The 21,104-nt window shown below is 44.8% G+C and overlaps 1 protein-coding gene across 7 annotated transcripts in view; it reads left to right on the forward strand.

Annotated features, from left to right (window-relative positions):
• chd6 (chromodomain helicase DNA binding protein 6) overlaps nucleotides 1-21,104 on the forward strand; it is an 83,861-nt gene that overhangs the window by 19,325 nt on the left and 43,432 nt on the right. For all 7 annotated transcript variants that reach the window (XM_076744675.1, XM_076744684.1, XM_076744693.1 and 4 more), the window contains exons 3-4: nucleotides 15,658-16,294; nucleotides 17,899-18,022. In XM_076744675.1, the coding sequence (XP_076600790.1) occupies nucleotides 15,658-16,294; nucleotides 17,899-18,022 (761 nt within the window). The remainder of the gene's footprint in view (nucleotides 1-15,657; nucleotides 16,295-17,898; nucleotides 18,023-21,104) is intronic.

Consider the following 21,104-nt stretch of genomic DNA (forward strand, 5'->3'; position numbering starts at 1 on the left):
AAAGTATATTGTGCCGGCTGTGCTGTGGAAATACTTCAATGCTGACTTTTGTTGTGCAGTTTTTGGGCTTTTTGTCAGTTAAATGTAGGGCTACCTCATTATTGATCCCTCTGTGTAACATGTCTACAGTTAATCAATGAATCGTTTAGTCTATAAAATATCAGATAACGGTGAAGCACGTCTCAGAAAGGGACTTTTTCACATGTCTCGTGTCCAACAGTCCAAAACCCAAAGATATTCAGTTTACTGTGATGTAAAACATAGAAAAGCAGCACACGCTCACATTTTAAGAGCTGGAACTTGTCATTTTCATAATAAACACCTTCATTTATTATCAGAAATATTCCCAATTTATTTTATGTTGATTGACTAATTCATTAATCCATCTAATGAGCACTTAGTAAACATAAAAGCTCTAATGATCTCTCATCTGTGGCGCCAGCATCCGCACTAAAGTGCTGCGTGATGAATGCATATAAAGGCAACTGTACACTGAAACATGACTTTTTTTTTTTCCTCCAATATTATTTTCCCAGCACAATTCATGAATCAGCAAGTGCAGTGTGAAACTGGGTTGTCTGCACTTCAAGGTAAAGCAGAGAAAAGACTGAATTCTTCTCTGTCTGAGGCCTAGATTCAGTCGCTTTGATCATCTTTCTGTACGAACCCAAACAGCTGAAGCGTCCGTCTGCAGCGCTCTTATTTTCCTCCTCCTCCTCATCCACTTCCTCTTCTACTTACATCTTTTTTTCTCACTGGGAACAACAAGAATGTGGCTCTCCTCTGAGCTGGAATGCCTTTTCTCTTGGGTGGAGTCTTTCCATGCAGCTCCTGTTTTTGGTTTCTCAGAGTTGATGCATGCATAGGTAGATGGAAACGTAAAGGTGAAGATGTTTTTATAGAGAAGACGTGTGCAGTCAGATCCATGTGACGCTGCTCAGTGAAAGATGGATCGGTACTTTTTGTCCACGTTGCATCGTGTACTTTTCTACTGATCTGTTTTTCCTCACAGGCTGCAGGTAAAAGCAGATTGCTGCATTGAAAATCCTAAAGATTAACTCCTGATTACACATTAACAAAACTCTCTTCAGAACCCGTTTGCATCCGCCTCACATCCTCCTTCGTTTAGGATGAGATTTATGTCAGAATTGATCAGAATGGAGCTTTTAAGGAGCAGCTTTCCAAAACAGGGATACACATTGTTTTATGAGCCGATAAAAGAGTAAAAGGTCTCCGTTGAATCGTAGGAAACACCACACACAGGAAGGATGAAGGGATTTATAGAACTTCAGGCAACATAAACTAAAAAAGGTTGCTAAAAATAGTGTAAAGTTTAAAAATTTAATTTTTTTTATTATAATAAGGTGAGAAGATTAATAGATTAGTCCAGTTAAGGGTATTTTTCGTGCCTTTATGAGGTCCATTGCGACGTCTTGGTCAGTGGTGGCGACTAAACGTCGAGTTATTAGTGCTTTCATCTTCTCAAATGTGATAATTTGCCTCTTTTATTTGCTTTTATAGTTAGAAATTGAATATCTTTGGGTTTCGGACTTTTTGGTGGACAAAACAAACAATCATAAAACGTCACCTTGAACGATTTTTCTTTTGGACCTTTCATAGACGGTTTAATTAATTCATCTGGAAAATAATTAACAGGCTCAGTTTGTGGCTGTGCAGCACGAAAAGTGTAATTGGCTCATATGTGGGGTATGTTATGATTCTGCCCTTATTCTCTGTATCTCGCACAAGTTACTGCAATATTCACACAGTCTCCATTTGTATTCTGTGCTTATCTCTGCTAAACAGGATTGTCACAATTACTGATGCACCCATCTGATACGCTGAATCATTACCAGAGCCAATAAGCATATTAAACAGACATGTTATTGGATAAATGTGACTGATCCACATTATTGTACTCGTCTTAGTCAACGCTGTTTTCCAGCATTAACCAAACTGTCTCGAACAAAAGTACAATTTGCCTCCAAGCCTGAAAGAGTGTTGGTGTATGGATGCCCCCGCGTGCGTGAGTCCTGTCCTGCAGAAGTCGAGCATTGTTAGACCTGCGTGAAGCACCTGGGCGGGAGCAGGGTCGTGTGGCGGGACGCACGTTGACCCTTTCACGCGGACGACAGACAGCCTCGTGCTAGCGTTAGCCACGTTCTCTAATCCGGCTTGTTGTTGGAGCTGTGAAAGGAAGCGGCAGCATTGATGAGACTGCAGTGCTCATGGTCTATATTCGTGACAGAGAGACAGACAGAGCGTGTGTGTGTGCGTGTGCGTGTGTGTTGCTTGTTTGTGAGGCAGTATTATTGATTCATAGGCAGCGTGATTGCAGGCTGTGTTCGGTCGGCTTTACTGGGCTGGCAGAGCGTGCTACACTGCAGCACGTCACTGGAGGCTGAGTGTGTGTGTGCGTGTGCGTGCGTGCGTGCGTGTGTGTGCGTGCGTGTGTGTGTGTGCGTGTCTTAGATGTGTTCATGTGAAGAAGAATGTGTGTTTGCATGAAGGAGAAGCAGACAGCGTGCTTTTGCTTTAATGCCTCCCTGCCTCTGACAGCCACGGCTGGAGGCAGTATGCATTATCAAAATTTCACACAATTGTCTTAATAGGATAAAATAGTGAAGCGATGACATTTTATATCCATGGGGTCAAAGGTCAGCTCCACTGTTACATCATGATGTTCTGCAGAAACACTTCTATGGCCATTATTCAGCAGCATAACTGGGCGGATTGTTTCACATTTACTCAGATCCTGAATCAGTGACTCTAATCTTCAAACTGTGTGATTGTTCAGATCTGCTGTCGGGTTGAACGTGTGTTTGAAGCGTCCACGTTTCACAGCGTGTTGCTTCTCTGCAGCAGCGTCCATATTTGAAGCATCGTAGTCCAGCAGAAGCTGATTGGTTGAGCTGATATTGATCTTCAGGTGATCGTCGTCGCTCCATGTCATGAAGCTGTCTGTCAGTCCTCTGAACTCCTCTGGACAAACAGTCTGTAAGTGAAGACAGCATGTCTCTACCTGGACGTTACTCACTGGAATCAGACATGTCAATACAGAGAGAACTTCACTCACAAACACGCTGAACACCTTTAATCAAACTCCGTCTGAGTCTTCACTGCAGATATTCTGTCAGTCTGGACGGACGTGGACGTAAATGCGACCTGACTGGTTGGTGGAGGCAACCAACCAGGAGGCGGTAATTCTGGTTTATGCATGTAGTCATCCATGTAAGCACATTGAGCCGTGAAGTGTGTGAGTGTGCATGCGTGTGTGCATGTGTGTGCGTGTCTGTGTTTAAGAGGGGCTGTTGTAAGTCATGTACGTGTATGTAGTCAGTCATGTAAGCACATTGAGCCATGCAGTGTCAGTGTGGGAGTGAGGGAGAAGCTCGTGTGTGTCTGTCTGTGTGTGTGTCTGTGTGTGTGTCTGTGTGTGTGTCTGTGTGTGTGTGTCTGTGTGTGTGTCTGTGTGTGTGTGTCTGTGTGTGCCTCATGTAAGCACATTCAACCATGACGTGATGCCACTATGTTGTGTGTGTGTGTGTGTGTCAGTGTGTGTGGGCTGCAGTTGCTCCGTTGTTGTGGAGATGGATGGCAGCGGCTTGGGTCATTACTGAGCCTGAGTTAGCTTAGTGGCTAATTTTAGCTTCTGGGTTACCCGTAACTGTGTCTGCAGAGTTGTTTTTCTGTTCGAGGAGGCAAAGCGAGCGAACATGGAGCGAGGTGAGCGTGGAAACGATTACTGTCTTTATTTTCAGGCGTTAAAAACCCCGGTGTGTCATTTTTAATGCATCATCTGAGGTGAAAGGGCTGATGGACATGTAAAGGTCAAAAAGACTGTGAGCACCAAGGTGCAAACCAGGGATGCTCCTAACGACTAATTACGACGAAACACAGAGGAGAATTGAATCCTCGTGTCTGGGACGAATGGGGGGAATTACAGTCAAATATTCCGTGTGTTTGTGTATTTTTATATATGTTTTCCCATGTTTTCGTGTTCGAGTAACCAGTTTGAAGTTGGTTCAGCTACAGCTGTAAGCAGCGAAACCCACTGCAGTGTGGTCCTCTCTGGCGTTTGGGCACGGTCAGAGTAAAAGTGTTTGTTTTTGCCACTGACAGGCTCAGATTGTTAATCTAAGTGTCTGACAACATTATGGAAAGGATTCCTTTTTGTTAAAGAGTAGGATTTTGCTATATAATTTGCCAAAACCGCCACAGTCCGTGTACAGAAACAGCCATTTTTATCATCGTGAAATACTCCACCAACTCTGGTTTGGTTGAAATTAAGCCATGAATTCATTCATTCATCTGCCTCCCACATGCAAATCAGCTCTTCTTTCGTTAAGTGTTTCTCTAAAACACGTGAAAACTGCCGTGACCTGATCAGAAACACCAACATTTAACCCCATAAAGGAGCCTGTAGGACGAGTAAACGCAGAGTAAATGCTGTTCTGTACGATCAGAGAGTTCATACCGTCCTGAAGAGTGGAAGCAGCCGTCTGAAGTTGGGCGTGGAGAGATGACATCTGCTGAATGGTCCTAAGATGAATGTCTTCGATCTGTGGGGAATGTGGGTCGTTCCGGCCGTGAGGCAAAAGATGTAGATAAAAAATGAACGGCTGGACAATTAAAATAAGAGCGTCTCATTCTCACTGGATTCTCACTCAACAGATTTACTAGTGAGGCCGACTTGAGTCGGTGGAGTACCAGGTGCAGACACGCCCCTCGCCTCCCTGACCCACAGGTAGAACCGTCTGCATTAACAGAAAGGTGCAGTTTGCTCTGCGATGCAGCCTTTGCCTCAGCTCGCTTTTTGTGTCAGGTGAAGTTTGTGGCATCATGCAAATGTGGCCTAGTTGGCGAGCAGGGATTGTGTTGTGCTACTCATTCCGGTGCAGTTGGCCTAGTTACGCCCGTGTCCTTCATCATTTCAGACATCGCACACGCGGTTTTGAATGATTTCACTTCGTTTCCTCCTGCGTTTAAATTGAAAACACTACTCACGGTGACTCTAAATAACTCTAAATACTGAAAACTCCGGCTTGACCCTGCAAGGGAAACCAGGTCAGATGAACCCTCGCTGGATTTTTTTTGTTTTGTTGAAACTGGGCGAAAATATGATCCTTGGCTGGCTCTGTTTGATCCTCCAGTTCAGTGGGTCTCAGTCCTGGTTCCTTACTTTCCCTATCAAGTCGTCAGTTTCAGTTAGTTGCATTCTTCTTGGATCTCAGGTGCTGCTCTGTTGGTAACCTGAATAAGTAAAAAGCTCTTCTCGGCAGCCGTGGGTAGGTCCTCCACGACGCAGCACGAGCCAGGCTGATGTTTTCAGAGCGTCCGATCTCCAGCGCTCGCCGGCAGATTAAAGTCTATTTAAAGTATTCATCAAAAGAAAGTCTTTGAGAGGAACGGCTCGCAGTCCACCACAGATGCTAATCTAAACTTCTTTTGGAGATTTCATTTAAAAGGAAGTCTGCCCTGACCTGGCCAACATCTTCAAGTACTCAATTAGTTGAAAGTAAATCTCAGTGTTACTTAGTCGTCTTATCTTGTTCCTGTTAGATATTTTCTTTTTTGTTGTCGTTCAGTCTGTTGTGTTTCTTTTTTAATTTTCACTCAGTTGTGCTTTGCTGCTGGTCTGAATGGTGAAAATGTAGTTTGTATCTTCTCCTCTCGTGTGAGACTTGAGGAAAAGATGCAAAGAGACGAATGAAGGAAACACGTTGTAGAGAAAGGAGACGTCCTTTCCTCTGAGGTGACACCACACCTAATAATTAAGGAGCCAGTGCTTCAGGGAAAGTGGGATTCATGTAAATCTGTTTATCTCATGTCAAAATATATTTTCTACATGAGACTTTCATCCTCATCGAAGCCGATATTTGGTTAAAACCGTCGGGCTCCTGACAGAACAGACTGCTCTTCTTCCTTTAATCCGTCATACAGTTTAAGATGGGAAAAAGTAGTTTTGTCCAAGTAGTTTTAAGCTTTCTGCAGTTTCCACAAGATCCAATGATTCAAACTCATAACGCAAATAAAATCTAAACCTGATAGAGAAATTAGACCTGAGTCGAATCTGCCGTTTGTCCCAGAGCAGTCCCATCAGCTGCAGCGTCCAATCACAAACAGATGTCCAATAAAGAGACGTGTTGATCCAATAAAGTGAAGACGATGGATGATGGATGTATCCTCACTTCTCTGAACAGAAATAACTGAGTTGCAGATCAATTATGGGAGACCTAAAATAAGGGAAATGAAAAGCTCCTTGTTCTGCAGGTGACCCTGACCTTTGACCCCTCTGTGAGGGGCTCAGACCAGTCAGGATGAGTCCAGCAGCACAGTGGGAGGGACAGGAGCTACAGAAATCAATCTTTTTTTTTTTGCCCATAGATCACTTCAGCATTACATTTTAAGACACATTTATCATAAAAAAACAAGAAACATCTTGTGGGCTGCCTGAAGGTGCACAGCAGGAAGAGGAAGACGTCACACAAAGCAGTCACCAGCACAGTTATTGTGAATTATTTGGATTATTGGAAGTAAAAAAAAAAAGGTGTTTGGAGATAAGTGAGAAATGCTCTTTTGGCCGTTTGGCTGACAGCTGAGCTGGCAGGAGCACAGAGACACGGTGTAAACAGCCTCGCGCTGGTAACCGTGATGCTTACCCATTCATGCAAATCTACTTTCAACTGAAATGCTTTGACTGTCTAAATGCAAAAATCGTCTCTGTGGAGGTCGAGCGAGGGCCAGCGGTTTTATGAATGCTGTGTGCACAGACACAGAAAATAGAACAGGGGTTTCTCTCTTTTTGGGACGGCTCAGACGCAGAGGGCACCTGGTGCTGCGTTTGTGCTGGATTTATTGTTTTTATACGATACACGGCGAGATCACATGACTCAAACTATAAGAAGCCCGAGGACAGCGAGGTCTAACCTGTCTGATCTGATGTTAATGGCCTCAGTGCTAAAACATGATTTATACACCTCTTTGACAGTGTCAATAAAAAGCTGAATATTAAATGCGTCATTACACTAAACTTGATGGCAGAACAGGTGTATTGGATGTCATTAGGTTGCGCAGGTGTACCTAACACACAGAAAATAATAAAGGTTTGCCTTTTTAAAGAACAGCTAAGATGACCTCTGCTCCTCTTCCTGGAAGCTTCCTCTTTAAACCAGAAGTGGCAGCCGTTGACCTCAGCAGAGGGGCTCCTCAGCCTCCTCACCCGGGTGTCCCACCCTGGGATTCAGGCTCATTACTTTGCTGCTCGGGTCATGCGGGGCTGGACAGAAGCCTGCTGACTCCTGACCCTTTGTTAAACACCAGCACATCTACGCTCTTCCTCCCTCAACGAGAGTAAACTTTGCTGTGTTTCTGCTCCGGCTCTGTGGAGGCCGGACGATAACAAGTGAACCACAGACTGTGAGCACAAGTCACAAGTTGATTGTTTGTTCTCAGGCTCAACATTTTGTCTTTGTGTCTAAGTGAGTCAGACACACCTGATGTATACCTGTCAAAGCTGCAGTACATTTTTATTACCATGAAGTGTATTTTTACTCGTGATCTAAATGATACTGAGGGTCTGACGTGCTGTGGGGCTCTTCCTCATCACTGCTGATGCCCACAGCAGATTGAACATCTGACGTCACTTGCTCACACGCTGACTGTTGTGAACAGCTGAAACCATCATTTTAATCAATTCATCGATGAAAAGGAAATTAATTAACTCTTTTTCTAATTTGAAAAAGTCATTTTTAAGCGAAAGTGCCAGTAACTGACTGGTTTTCTTTGTCCTCTGTGACAGAACATTGGACGTCTTGTTGGAACTTGTGATGTGAACAAATGCTGATCAATTAAGAAATTAATCTGCGGATTAATCTGTAATGGAAATAATCTTTAGATGCATCCTGACAAATGACTGTGGCTTTGTTTTGATATTTCAGATTTGACGTTACCTTTAGGCTGCTTCCACGTTCAGACCAGATGATTTTTCTTACACTTATAAAAACATGGTTTTGTTTTTTTTCCAGTACTTTCTCTCTCACGTGTTCTTCTGATGCCACCTGGCCAATCAGAGCACATTAAAGGAATGCATGACCCACATTTACCTCAAGCAGTGTTGATGAGGTGTTTCGTCGTCGAGGCTTCTCATTCGATAGTTCGACAGGTGGACGCGCAGGTGGACAGGTGGACTTGTCTTTGGACGTTCAGACGGACAGACAGACGCAGCAGAGATGTGGAAATGCAGGCTGACGTCAGATGCAGAGTCGATCCATCGACAGTCCCGGGAGCCAGTGGCAACGAAAGGGTTACCATGGTGACCGCGTGTTTACGTCTGCCTCCCCGCTCCCCGCAGCTTTGGCACAGAGAGCCAGTTTCCATGGTAACAGCTCAGATACCCCCCCCCCCCAACCAACTGGCGAGGAGGCCGTAGCGCTCGCTGTGCGTGCGTGTGTGCGTGCGTGAGTGTGTGTGATTCATTGAGATGACTCCTCATACCTGTGTGAGGAGCGGAGTCGGTTGGCGCATCTGCATGGGCCTCACGACACGCAGCAGCCGCACACGTCAACACACACGTGCCTGCTCCGCGTCTCACATGCGTCGGCCATACATCGGCGTGACACGCACACGCTTTTTACAGAGAAAAATATGCACGCCACATGAGACACAAACACGGGCGGACATCAGTCCACCTGTGCCTGACCTGACGAGCGGGTCCCTCCACTGTGCGTGCGTGTGTGCGTGCGTGCATGCGTGCTCCCTGCTCTCTGTTTCTAAATACAGTCAGCAGCATCAGACAGGGCCACCGTCAGTTTTACACCCTTTATCACTCTCTCTGCTCTGCTGTCATAGGAACCAATCATTTCTCAGACAACCTGCGCCGAGCACACGCGTGTCCGTAGGTGTGACGGGGGGAATCGATGGCCTTGAAACACCCGTATTGTTGCTATGGGCCCTCTGAGGAATGTCAGGCTGCGTTTTCTTCAGCCGTGTTCAGAGCTCAACCTTTCTGATTCAAAGTTCCACATAATCACAGTAATGAGCCAACGCTGGCTCGCTTTCAGGAAACACAGTCACTTCCTTTGCCAAGAGCGAAAATGTGCTACAGTTTGCGGCGGTGACATTGGTTGGGAAACATATGGACGACGTACAGTCTCTGGTACTACATACAGATGGGCCGAGCCCACGAGCGGCGGTATGAAAGAGCGTGCGACAGACGGGCGGCCGTGCTGTACGTAGTACTGTATGTATATGAAACAGTCTGGCAGCTGGTGGTCGATACCTGCTCACGCGTCTCGAGCCAGGCTGCAAGGCCTCATCGGTTGAAGGCTTTTTCTTTTAATGTACGGAGTTTACATGCAAGACGCAGCAGCCTGCATCATTAATTTGTGAATTTTATGTGTGTTTAAGAATTAACGCTGCAGCGCATTGTGTGCTGTGATGGGAAGCTCGATTTTGGCTTCTCAAGGCTCTTTCGTACTTTCTCATGTATTTAACATGTTTTTGCGCAGGATTTTAATCCAGTCCTGTAAAGGAAGTGAATAACATTAATGTTTTTTTTTGCTTCAGTGTCACTAATGATAATAATGAGTGTTTTCTAAGAAAGTCTCACCGTTAACGCTCACGTTGCTTCTTAAATTACTTTTGCTCTCCTTTTTCTTTTCTCCCCTTTTTGACTTTCTCCTTTGTGTTTTTTAGTGCTGCATTCAATAACTGTTGTTTGAAAAATGTTCAGTCCATATAAAGCCACACACAGTATAGATTTGTCATCGTCTTCAGGAAACCGTGATGCTGCAGGCTTTAGACTTGGCCTCCGTGTGGCTCTGATGTGCGACTTTCTCTTCTTCACAGACTGCAGTGATGCCTGTAGTCTGATTCATCATGACTCCTCACAGCGTGTGTTTCTTGGATTTTGGATTTTTTGTCCTATAGACACAGAAAAGCTCAGACTACTTACTGTTGTTTTTGCTGTGAGCATCATGTGTCACCGCACACTCCACACAGGTGAAGGTGTGCGTGAATTTGTTTGCATGCGTGCTGCACAGCTGCTGTCTGTATTCATTAGAAACATGCAACTTTGCTGCCTCTCTCTGTGGACATCACACTTGTCTGTCAAAGCAAATACTATAAAGCAGCCTTTGTTTACAGAATAGACTGTATTGTCACACTCCAGGTAGCCTGATAGGGTTGTTTCATACTCAGCCATGTGTAGATTGTTTGAGTGCCTTTTTCAGACTCTAATCTAATTCCAAACCTGTAAATCAAATGTCCTTAGTTATTGTTTGGTGTCCCACCCAGGGGAGCATGAAGCACACAAGCACTGGTTTAAAAACACACAGCAGGATGTCAACACTGGGGCCTATAGTGCTGAAATACAAAGAGTTTGATGCATCAGATGTTAATATGTGCAGCTGTAAGAAGGCGTGGGAAATTCTTCAGATGCTGAGTCTTGCATCGTGAACCTCAGTCTGACACTTGTCATTTTCCAGCGCCGCGTGGGCGTCTCTTCTGTCCGTCCATTTAGAGAGCGCAAGCTGCGGCTAACAGCAGCACGGTGGTATTCCTACAGATGCATCCCATAATCCGCAGGAGACAAACAGAAACACCCCCAAACAAATGCTCCGAGAGTCGGCGGGAACTGTCGGGCTGACGTGACCAACACGATCAAATGAGACGTGGATTTAGTGTTTCCACCAGACCGAGTGTCCATCAGCAGCTTCAGTCGATGTAAACACACACGCACGCGCGGACACACACGCACACACACACAGCTCTTGTCATTCAGAACCGCAGCTTATTGACTCCCTGTCCTCCATACGACCTTCAGATGCTGGATAAAGGCGCATTCCCTCAGTTCTTCCTGACACTCAGTGGTCAACCTGTATTGATCAGCTTAAGCTATTGATAGTTTGGCTCATTGATTGATGGTTACTCTATCAACACTGTTACTTTTGTTGTTGTTTTTAGAACGAGTTGGAATTTCCAAAGTATAAAGTAAAGCTAAATTGTGAAAGATGCTTTATTTTTGCTTCAAAATGACACATCTTCCCTCCTGAGGTGTTCTTGAACAGCACACCAGCTCACTCCGGTTCCTGCGTGGTGTTAATGGCTGACCCTTTGCTGTGACCTTCCTGTGGTGCAGCAAAGCTGAGACAAAGTCCCTGCAGGGACCAATCAGGTAGCACATTATTATTCATTATGAAGCAGGAGTCTTAATACACACACTTGCATTCATCCTTGTGGAGGAAGGTGTGAACAGAATGCTCTCGCCTTGGAATTTGATTCTATAAGAGAGTTTAATCATGGTGGTCTTTTTGGTGCTGCAGTCTTCTGCTAATTCAGCCTAATTCATTCAACAGTGCCCAAGCGGAGAGCTGAAATCATTACAAAACACTGGCATTAGTTACTGAGATTACGGAACTCACTGTAGACAAAAACTGGCTTTGTGATACAAATAATTAATTACATAAATGACATATAAAGTAAACAATAAACTGAACCCCGGCATGTGGACAAACATCTCACCACAAATCTCCTGCTGCTGCAAAATCGAGATGCCAAATGAAACCACAAGTGAAGTAAACAACGGACTCGGTGACAAGAAAACATGAAAAATGAAAGACACAATAACAAGACGTCAAAAACGACCATCAAAACACGCTAAAATAACTCTGGAAATGAAGCAGCAGCAAATTCTTTCCATGGCTGGTGCTGAAACGCTCGGCCACGTCTCTGTGATTCGCTTCACTCTGTCTTACCTAAATCAGCTGTAAGCAACCTGCAGCTTGTACAAAACTCCACCGCTGGATTATAGAAATCATACGTCCCTGTTCCTGTCCCATTACACCGGCTCCCTGTTCATGCTGCGTCTGACTTCAACATTCTCCTTCTAACTTATAAAATATTACACAGACTTGCACCATCCTACTTTTCACCTCTGGTCACTCCTCATATACCTGCCGGGGCTCTACGCTCTCAAAAGGCCGGTCTCCTGATTATTCCAGAAATAAATAAAACATCAGTAGGTGCTCGGGTCGTCTCTCGCCGAGCCCGTCTTCTCGAGGATCGCCCCCCCGCCCATATTTCAGAGGCTACTCGCTCAGGAGTAAACTCAGAACATTTCTGTTCACCTCAGCCTTCGTTACTGTTTCCATCCTACGCGTCAGATATTCCAGTTTAACACACTCCTTTCAATATTTGTGTAATGCTGCTGTTTTCATATATGCAGCCCTTGGAGGCATGATGTGTGATACCGGGCTGTAATAATTGAAATTCTTACTGATCAGTCACATCTGTAGCTCTAATAATGATAATACTGTGGCTCTGAACTCTGAACTTCTAGCCTCATTTCACAGGAGAGTCGTTATAATTTCAGTTTTTTTGATAAGGGTTTTAGTTAACACGGCATGCCTGTACAGTCTAATGCAGTTCAACGTTGTAGCCTGGAAGAAAGGCCTGTTTTTGTGACACTAAAGTGGTTTTGTGTCGGTCATTTGTCAGGCTGTAGTTAGTGGTGGTGTTGTGTTGGATCACATTATAAATCAGATATATGTCTGTCAGTAGCGACCTCGCTCCAGCTGTCTCTACGATAGCTCGTTCACTGTCTTCGTATCATTTCGTGTGTATTGCTGAAGACCTCTTGGACTGTAATTCCTGGTGAAGCATCGCAGACGCTGGGCTGAGTCAGGCCTCAGCAGGCGCTGCTGGATCTGGCTGCAGAGTTTAACTTGCATGAAAAGCTGTTACTGTGCTAGAAATGTAAGTGGCTGTAACAATACAGAAGAATGATGAAAATTGGCTTCGTCCTTAATTTTAGTGGTTCACAGACTCCTGATTCAGATACTAGAGAATTCATTACAAGCTTTATTCCATGAAAGTGCGATCTTGCAGTGTGTGACAAAAAGTTACTGGTGGATATTGAAGCATTTTTGATTTAAATGGATGGTGCTATTTGCCCACATGCTATGCTGACCTTGAGGTCCACCTACTACTCATGAATATGTATGGCTGCAAGTATTTATGCAGACTTATTAGAATATCTATCACATAATATCTAGTACTTAAACTCAGCTTCCCACCTAATGTCTTTGAGCTGACGGCGTGGTGTAAAAATCAGAGGTGCATGGGAAGAAACTTTAGCCTTCATATATGCTCCGTTAGTGTTACAGGCGTAGCCATGTTGGAAATCCCCCAGCTGACATCCACAGTGCTGCAGCAGGACTTTCCTCATGGAGATGATGCAACAGGAAGGCAGCAGCAGGCTGAGCGTTTTATCGTCCGTACGACTTTTGCATCTGCAGTGGAAGATTGCGGTGCTGCTGAAGCACTTTGGAGGAGTTTAGGGGAATGGAGGTTTGGGAACTGTGGCTCAACAGTTTCAGGGTGAGGATGGTGGAAACAGTGATGTCACGGAGTGTGCGTCTTTGTGGGTTTGAGAGGAAAAGCGCATGCTAAAATAGCCTCTGGTCATCCTTAAAGTGATGAATAATCAAAGTAGCGTCACTGCCTTTGAGCACGTTGATGCAATCATGTGATGACTTTTTGAACTATCTAAGCAAGCAGAAGCATCAAGTGGTGGTTTCCTGCACCAGCCAAGCATATCAAGACATTTACGAACAAACCCTCCTCCACTATGAAGCTGTTTAAGTGCACATCTGCACGTTTTCTGCAGTTGCAGTCTTTTTGTGATTAATGCTGGCCTCAGAACAGCAGGACACAGCTGACGGCCTCAGTGTTTAGTCACAGTTAGCCTCCATGATGTCTTCAACAACAGCATTTGCTATTCTAAGCTCGGCTTTTTCTGGGAAGTTTTCTCTGTTTACAGGAAGTGAAAAGTTTCATGTTTCATGGATAAAAGAGCAGCAGCGTACTGAGCTGGGCAGTAATATCTTTCTTCTTAACTCCCCTGGGGACTTAAGTATACGTCTGCTGGGGAGCCTCTCCTTTACTGGACTCATGTAAAGCACAGTCATGTGGTCGCAGCACTGATGTAGAGCGCCACTTGCGTTGGCTGCACCGTGAGGAGAGAGATGCTGAATCATCAGCACAGACATACCATGAGGCTCATTCAACCTGTTCCCTCTTTGTTTTGTTTTGTTTGGTGAAAGCTAGCAGATCATTTAATAGTATTAATACTGTTTAGGACGGGAACCAAAACGCTGTAGCGTCCCGGGGTTGTGCGGGAATATTCTGCATGTTCAGCAGCACAGGCCCAGACTGATGGCACGCATTGTTTTACCTCGCCGTGTTTCTCTGTTTGCCTTCCATGATTCATTAAATCCTTGATTAGGTTAAAAAAAAACAACAACCCATATCTCAGCAATAACACCTTTCTCTCTTCCTCTTTCTCACCCTCCATCACCTCCTCTGGTTTTCTCCATCTTCCTCTTCCTCTCTTTATCTTTTCTTTGATATAAAACCAGAGGAATAGCAGTCCTTCCTCAGTGTCTGTATCTTCTCTGTCTTACCTTCCCAGATAATGACAGAAGTTGCTGGATCCAGTGCTAGCAGCTTCAGTTCAGGCCATTAGCAGCATATCTTACGTATGCTGAACTGAAACTAGAGTATGCATTTTACCAATTTGCATTTTGAATGATGCTATGAGGAAGAGAAGCATCGGTTTAAATGTCCATTAGGGATTTTTATGGGTCACTTGGGGGCAGCCTGACAAGCTGTTAACACAATGGACTTGTGATGATTGGCGATCAGATCGAAGGGATGATCGACGATTGGTTTTTCCTGCGCCGACATTAAGGCGATTTGAGCTAACTCAATCACTGTGATGGCTAAGATGTGTCCAGCTGTGCATTTACAGATGTTTCTGGTGGATCAGCTTGTTATCACTCTTGTTTGTCTGGTTCCTTATCTGCAACATTTTCACCAGCTAACTGCTAAATTTGTCTGGTACTGGAGAAGGAGCACAGAGTCGTTCTTCCAGAGCTTTGCTGCATGCAGCTGCCTGCTGCTGCTGAAACGAGGCTGAGCAGAGAGGTGGAAAACAGTTAAGCTGCAGGCCAAAACAATGGACTGAAAGGTGCTAAAGGCATAAAGCTGAGAGAACTGCAGACAGATGCTAATTGTCTGCGCTCACTGCTAAAGAGCGACGCTTTTCAGATTACACACAGTCATCGGATCCATTTTAATGAGGAAACATTGAATAAAAACGATAATAATACTGTGAGTTCTCAAATTAAAGCTGGACATTACAAACAAATAGAAGCTGGTCACTAATCAAGGCCTATTAAAACACACAGAGTGGGGCTGATTTCTGGTATAGTGACTCAGAAAATTTCCACAGCAGTAATTCCATTAGTAGAACAACAGGGTCGTGTCACACTCAGCACTCCGAGCGCCGACTTTCTCTCTGTAACAGCGACGCTGTTTTCATTCACTAATTAATTCCTATTCACTTCTCTGCTTCTACTTTCCGATCAGCGTTCGATCACGCAGCAAACTTCAGCACTTCCTGCAGATGTTTCACATTAAAAGGCTACCAGCGAAGGGAGGGGTTATGTCCTTGAGCTGCTGGAGAGCTCTTAATGTGAAACATCTGTGCACAAAGTGTTTTATTGACAGTCGCTTAACAACAATTGGACAAAACAAAGCTCCAACAAGTGAGTGCACGAGAACAGTTTGATAATACGACGTTTTCTCCTGCAGATGTTCACTGGCCTCCTGAAGCACACGCCACCTCCGGCCTCCGCTGCAGCAGCCTCCTCCTCTGCCTTGGACCAAAACAGTAACGCACAAACCACAGTTCCCACAATCCCACGGGGACACCTGGTCGTGGGCCCCAAGGACCAGCTCCGCCTCCTCACCCCCGTGGGCAGCACGGCGACGTCCAATCACTGCGGGGTGGCCGGGGCCCACGCCATTAAGCACTCCGGAGGAGCCCCGCGGCCTCCTTCGTCCCTGAGCGAGGAGGACGATGGAGGAGGAGGAGGCAGGGTGAAGAAGAAACGAAAGAAAAAGGACAAGAGAGAGCGAGAGAAAGGCGGAGGGGAGGTGGAGGAGAGGGAAAGCAGCAAACCAAAGAAACGAAAGGAGGAGAAGGAGGCGACGACGGTCACACTGAGGAAGAGCAAGGAGCCCAAGGAAGCCAAGGAGCGAAAGGAGCGGAGGACCAAGGGGAAGGATGGCAGGAAGGACAACGGGACGGAGCTGAAGACTGTGGTGAGGAGCAAAAGAGAAAGCGCCCAGCTGGCCCCCGAACCGGCTCAGGTGCCCGTCAAGGTGCCCGGCAAAAGAGGAAGGAAACCGAAGGTCAAAGTCCTACCTCCTGTTCCCCCGATTCAAGGTACGCCGCCATGACGGCTGGAGGGTGTGTGTGTGTGTGTGTGTGTGAGTGTGTGTGTGTGTGTGTGTGTGAGTGAGGTATGATGGATGATGATCATTCTAAAACAGGTGTTTTATGGGACAGATATGTTGAAAAACAGTCGCTCAATTAGTCGACTGGGACAAATTCAACAACAATTTTCAGAATTAATTAATTGTCATTTATCAAACACAAAAAGACAAATATTCACTGAGAGTTTTCTCTGTTTTATGATCTTGTAAACTGCAACTGCCGGCCATTTGTCACTATTTTAATTAACTGAGTAATCAGTAATTACATTCAGTGATGGAAATAATCATCAGTAACAGTCCTGTTTTTAAAGGTATGTATTGATCATGATCTCATGGCTGTTAAACAGGTTTTACACCATTTATCCATTGTATATATTCAAATTCAGATTGAGAAAAAGGCTAATCTGAATGACTGAAAGTGATGTCAGTGTATAATTCCCTTTAAATCCACCTGGATTACTTCAGTCATGTGACTGTAACAGTGACAGTTGTAGCCTCAAACGCCCCTAAACCAGGTTGAACCTCCGCTGTCTTTGAACCTTAGATACATCTAATTCAGATTTACTTTCTGTGGTACGTGTGTGTGTGTGTGTGTGTTTCACTTTCTGTGTTGAGTCAACAACAAAGAAAAGTCAAAAGTGGAGTCTCACAACAAGCATTGAAGCTGGAACATTTCAGCGCTAATTGGAAGGCACAGATGATGACTGTTCTGCTGTTAAATGTTCTTAAAGCATGATCAGACATGTCGGGGAAAATTAGTCTTATTATAATGTGATTGTTGGATATAATTAGACCGAGTACGCATGCTTGTGTGTGTGTGTGTGTATGTGTGGGTGGGCACATTAGCAATCTTTAAAGCTGAAAAACAGACTTCTTATGAGAATCAAAAATTGCATCAATGCCTGTTTGAGGGTAACTCTCCTCGTTATGAATCAGGATGATGCCAAATGCCTCCGAACATGAAAGATAGTGGAATATATGAATTGTGTACATCGTATATGTAATATAACTACATCAGTTAAAGGTGTGTGTGCAAAGGTCAAAGTTTCCTTTGAGACCACGATGACCGAGCATGCACAGTAATCTGTTTTTTGAAGGAAATCTAATGAAGTCAGTAGATCTGTTTCTTTCCTGCGTGCCTGCACACAGCTGTCAATACATTCCTGTTAGCACCTGCCATATCGAAATCATTCTTAATCAGCTTTCTTGCTGCTGCTGTAAACAAACATGAACTTTAGCATCTTTTATTTGTTTTGCCTAACAAGCTACACATGCTACCTCCGTAGTGGCTAACGAGCTAGGCGTTGTTGTGAGCTTGGTTTATTGCTCACCACGGCAGCGGTTGGCTAGTTAATCCAGTTACCTCTGCAGGCTTGAGATTGCAAAGATGTTCCTCAGAGAACAACTCTAGCTCACAGTTCTAGCTTGTACAGACATGTTCTGGTTTTGTTCATTATAATGGAAAGATGTTGGGAAAATCACGTCCAGGTCAAGAATGGCTAAAGACTCACTCACGTCTATGTCCTCTTGTGATTGTCCCCCATCCTCCAACAGCACCTCCTCCTACCCCAGGCCTCCACTCCAAGGTCCCAGGGCAGGTCCCCGGCAAGAACCATGGCCGGGTCAACAGCAAGACCCCAGTCCCCTCAGCGCCAAAACAGAGGGGCCGCAAACCCAGGTGAGACATCCTGATTCATTCATGGGAGGAGAGAGAGAGAGAGATGTGTGATGGGAAGAGGAAGTAAGAAAGAGAAAAATGCTGTGCTAGAAAAACCCAAGAAGTGGACACTGATGAAATAAGGCAAGCAGGGACGAGCAAGGCAGCAGTAAACCTGTCACCCGCAACAAATTGTGCAACTCTTCTCTTGACAACTTGGTGGAAAAAAGTTCACTTAAAGGCTATATTTTGGCTTTTTTTATTTATTGGGGCATCAGAAACGACGAGAAGACCCAGGACCACATGGATATTCAGTGTGGTACCTTAGCAAAATGAGCCAATAGAGTGAAGCTTGGTTTTTGTAGTTTTGGAGGAGTGAATTGGCTCTCCAGTTTTTGGAAATTGGATCTGAGATGCTGCATGTGATGGATGAACAAACAAATAGATGAGGGCTACTCTGAGGGCCTGGGAACAGAGAGGAACAAACCTAAAAAAAGCCTTTGTCCTGCGTCCTGTTCAGTCATTAAAGCGCCTCAAACATCTCCTGTATGCCGGGAGGCAGTTGCTGCCTCTCTTAAGCTAATGTTTACCTTGTGTACATATCAGATGTAAATACATTTATGACACACCAGCCTCTGTGAGTTTGGGATGCTGTGTCAATCACACTCATGTATCTGACCTGTAACTAGAGCTGCAACAATGAATTGATTAATCAATTGGCTGATTGGCAGGAAATTCACTGGCAGTTATTTTTTAGAACTGATGGTTTCATTCATTTTTCAAGCAAAATGATAAACTAAACTAAACTAAAACTTAACGAGGCTTCTACTTGAGAATGAAATCTGATGTCTGAAGTCAACCTCCTCCTCCTCAAACCTTGTGGGATCCATTCACTAACAACAGACACACTGCTGTGTGTAGATAAGAAAAACAGGATAGATGTCTTTGATGGACTCCCCTCTTGTCTCCCCTGCCCCTGTCTGTCCTCTGTCCCTTCCTTCTTGTCTTTTCTTTTTGTGCCTTCGTCCCTTCTCTAGTGCTCTTTATGAGGTTGTGATGCAGGAGCAAAGATGGAGAGGGACATGTCTGCAGTAACCGTCCGATCGTTTCACTTGTTGCCTGCACAGTCAAAAGCAACTGTTTTGAATTAGTTCATCTTTGGTGCAGCCTTTTTTAGCTTAGCTCCCGTTTAAACATAAACGGCCATCAAAGGAAACCGTTTAACGTACACTAACCACAGTGGCTTACAGTGACGGCCCCCCAGTTTAATCTGTTTAAGTCGCTAAATTGCTGCAATTAGATCCTGAGTGTGTCTCTGGGTTTTTGCTGTGTATTAAAATGCTAAACGCTGCATTAAGAGAGGACACGCTAAAGAATATTTCTGTTAACTGAGGTGAATAATTGGGATTACCGTCATAAGGATATGCATTTCATAAAGAGGTTGGCCTCTTGAACCACATTTGTGCAATGAAAAGGACATAAACTGATGCTAACAGAACAGGATACCGGTTGAGCTGTGGCTGTTCACAAAGAGACCAGAGAGATGAGAGCAGATCAGGAATTAATTTCTACATTATATACTGAAGGTAGAGTTTTATGATTGGGAGGTGGGAAGTGGAGAAAGGGAGAGATGTTAGAAATAAAGTGTGGAAAAAGAGGAGGAAGAGGGAAGAGATGAGGCACAGATGAGAGACAGGAAAAAGTCGCTGATGAGTTAGAGGAAGAGAAAAAGCGTCGAGGAGAATAAAAGGGGATCCTCTTTCACTGCTGTGACAGAGGAGAGAGAGAGAGAGACGGGTTTAGTGAGGATGAGAAAAGATGAAGAGCAACAGAGGTAATGATATGAAAGAACAGAGCGCGGAAGGAGAGGAGGAACACAGATACAAAGGAGGAACTTGTGAACTTCACCGACTCGGGGTCATTTCCAGGTCGGACGCTCGTATCAGGTCACGTTTTGTTCGGATAACAACAGTCACAAGAAGATTATAAAGTCCTCCAGTGGAGCAGTTTTAATTCCGTCTTAATCTGTTGCTTTGTCTTTTCCCGCCGCTCACTTTGGCAGAGTTTCAGTGGAGGGAGAGAAAAGCATTAACTGGGACATGAGAACCATCTTCTCTGCCCGTCCGACCACAGTCGCCACAACGGTCCTAAATTTACCCGTCGCTCTCTGCACGTCACATGACAGCCTCCTTTCTTAAGAATACGACTTCTGAGGGATCTATGGTTACACCCCGCCGTCAGTGGAAGAGAGAAGAAACCAGCGAAGTTATGCTGGGTTAGAGGTCCAGAGTGTAAGATGTTCTGGCAGTGTCTGACTCCACCAAGTGGAGCTGAGGCGGTTCAATGAAGCCTGGTTGCTGAAACCTAGCGGCTAGCTGTCAGTCAAGGCAACCACGGTCACAATTATACACGACTTTAAGCCTTAATATAGTTTAAACGAGTGACTTGTATATAAATTTGATTGATTTGATTTGCTGGTGTTCATCTCCCAAAGCTGCCTCACGCTGTATTTAGATCATTCTCAAACTGATGAATAACATGATAAAGATGAAGCTGCTTGCTGCTGTGAAACAGAGCCTGGCAGGTGTCAATGGAAAAAAATCATTCATTTTCAATTCATGCTCTGAAATGGACCTGAGTGTCTCATGAACGGGGTCAAACATGTCGATTGCATGTTCAGCAGAGGACATCAAACAGTCTGTGAGTCTCCTGCTTTGCATTCAGCTCAGGCTCTCTGTGCTTGGAAAGCACTCACACACACATTTATAAACAGTTACAGTTTACAGTAATAAGTCTAGATCCCAGTACATGGCTGGACCAGATGTGGTCCGGGCTAATGTCTGTGATGTCAAACTCTGGATATTCAAAATTCAGCTGCAGTTTCCTGTTCTTAAAGTTCAAACTGCTGCACCGTTAAAGTGCGTAACCATCGTCTCGGGTGCTCACAGCAGGTGGTTTTATATTGTTTTCCAGTTTCGTTCGTGTGTGTATATGATGTGCTGTGATTCGCCATTGCTCCGTGACACATTGGCGAGGTATGGACTGCATGTTGATTTCTGTGGAGAGGGGGTGTGTTTGTGTTTACGGGTAGCAGAAGGAGCCT

The sequence above is a fragment of the Chaetodon auriga genome, chromosome 2 (assembly GCF_051107435.1).
Source record: "Chaetodon auriga isolate fChaAug3 chromosome 2, fChaAug3.hap1, whole genome shotgun sequence".
Classification (NCBI taxonomy): domain Eukaryota; kingdom Metazoa; phylum Chordata; class Actinopteri; order Chaetodontiformes; family Chaetodontidae; genus Chaetodon; species Chaetodon auriga.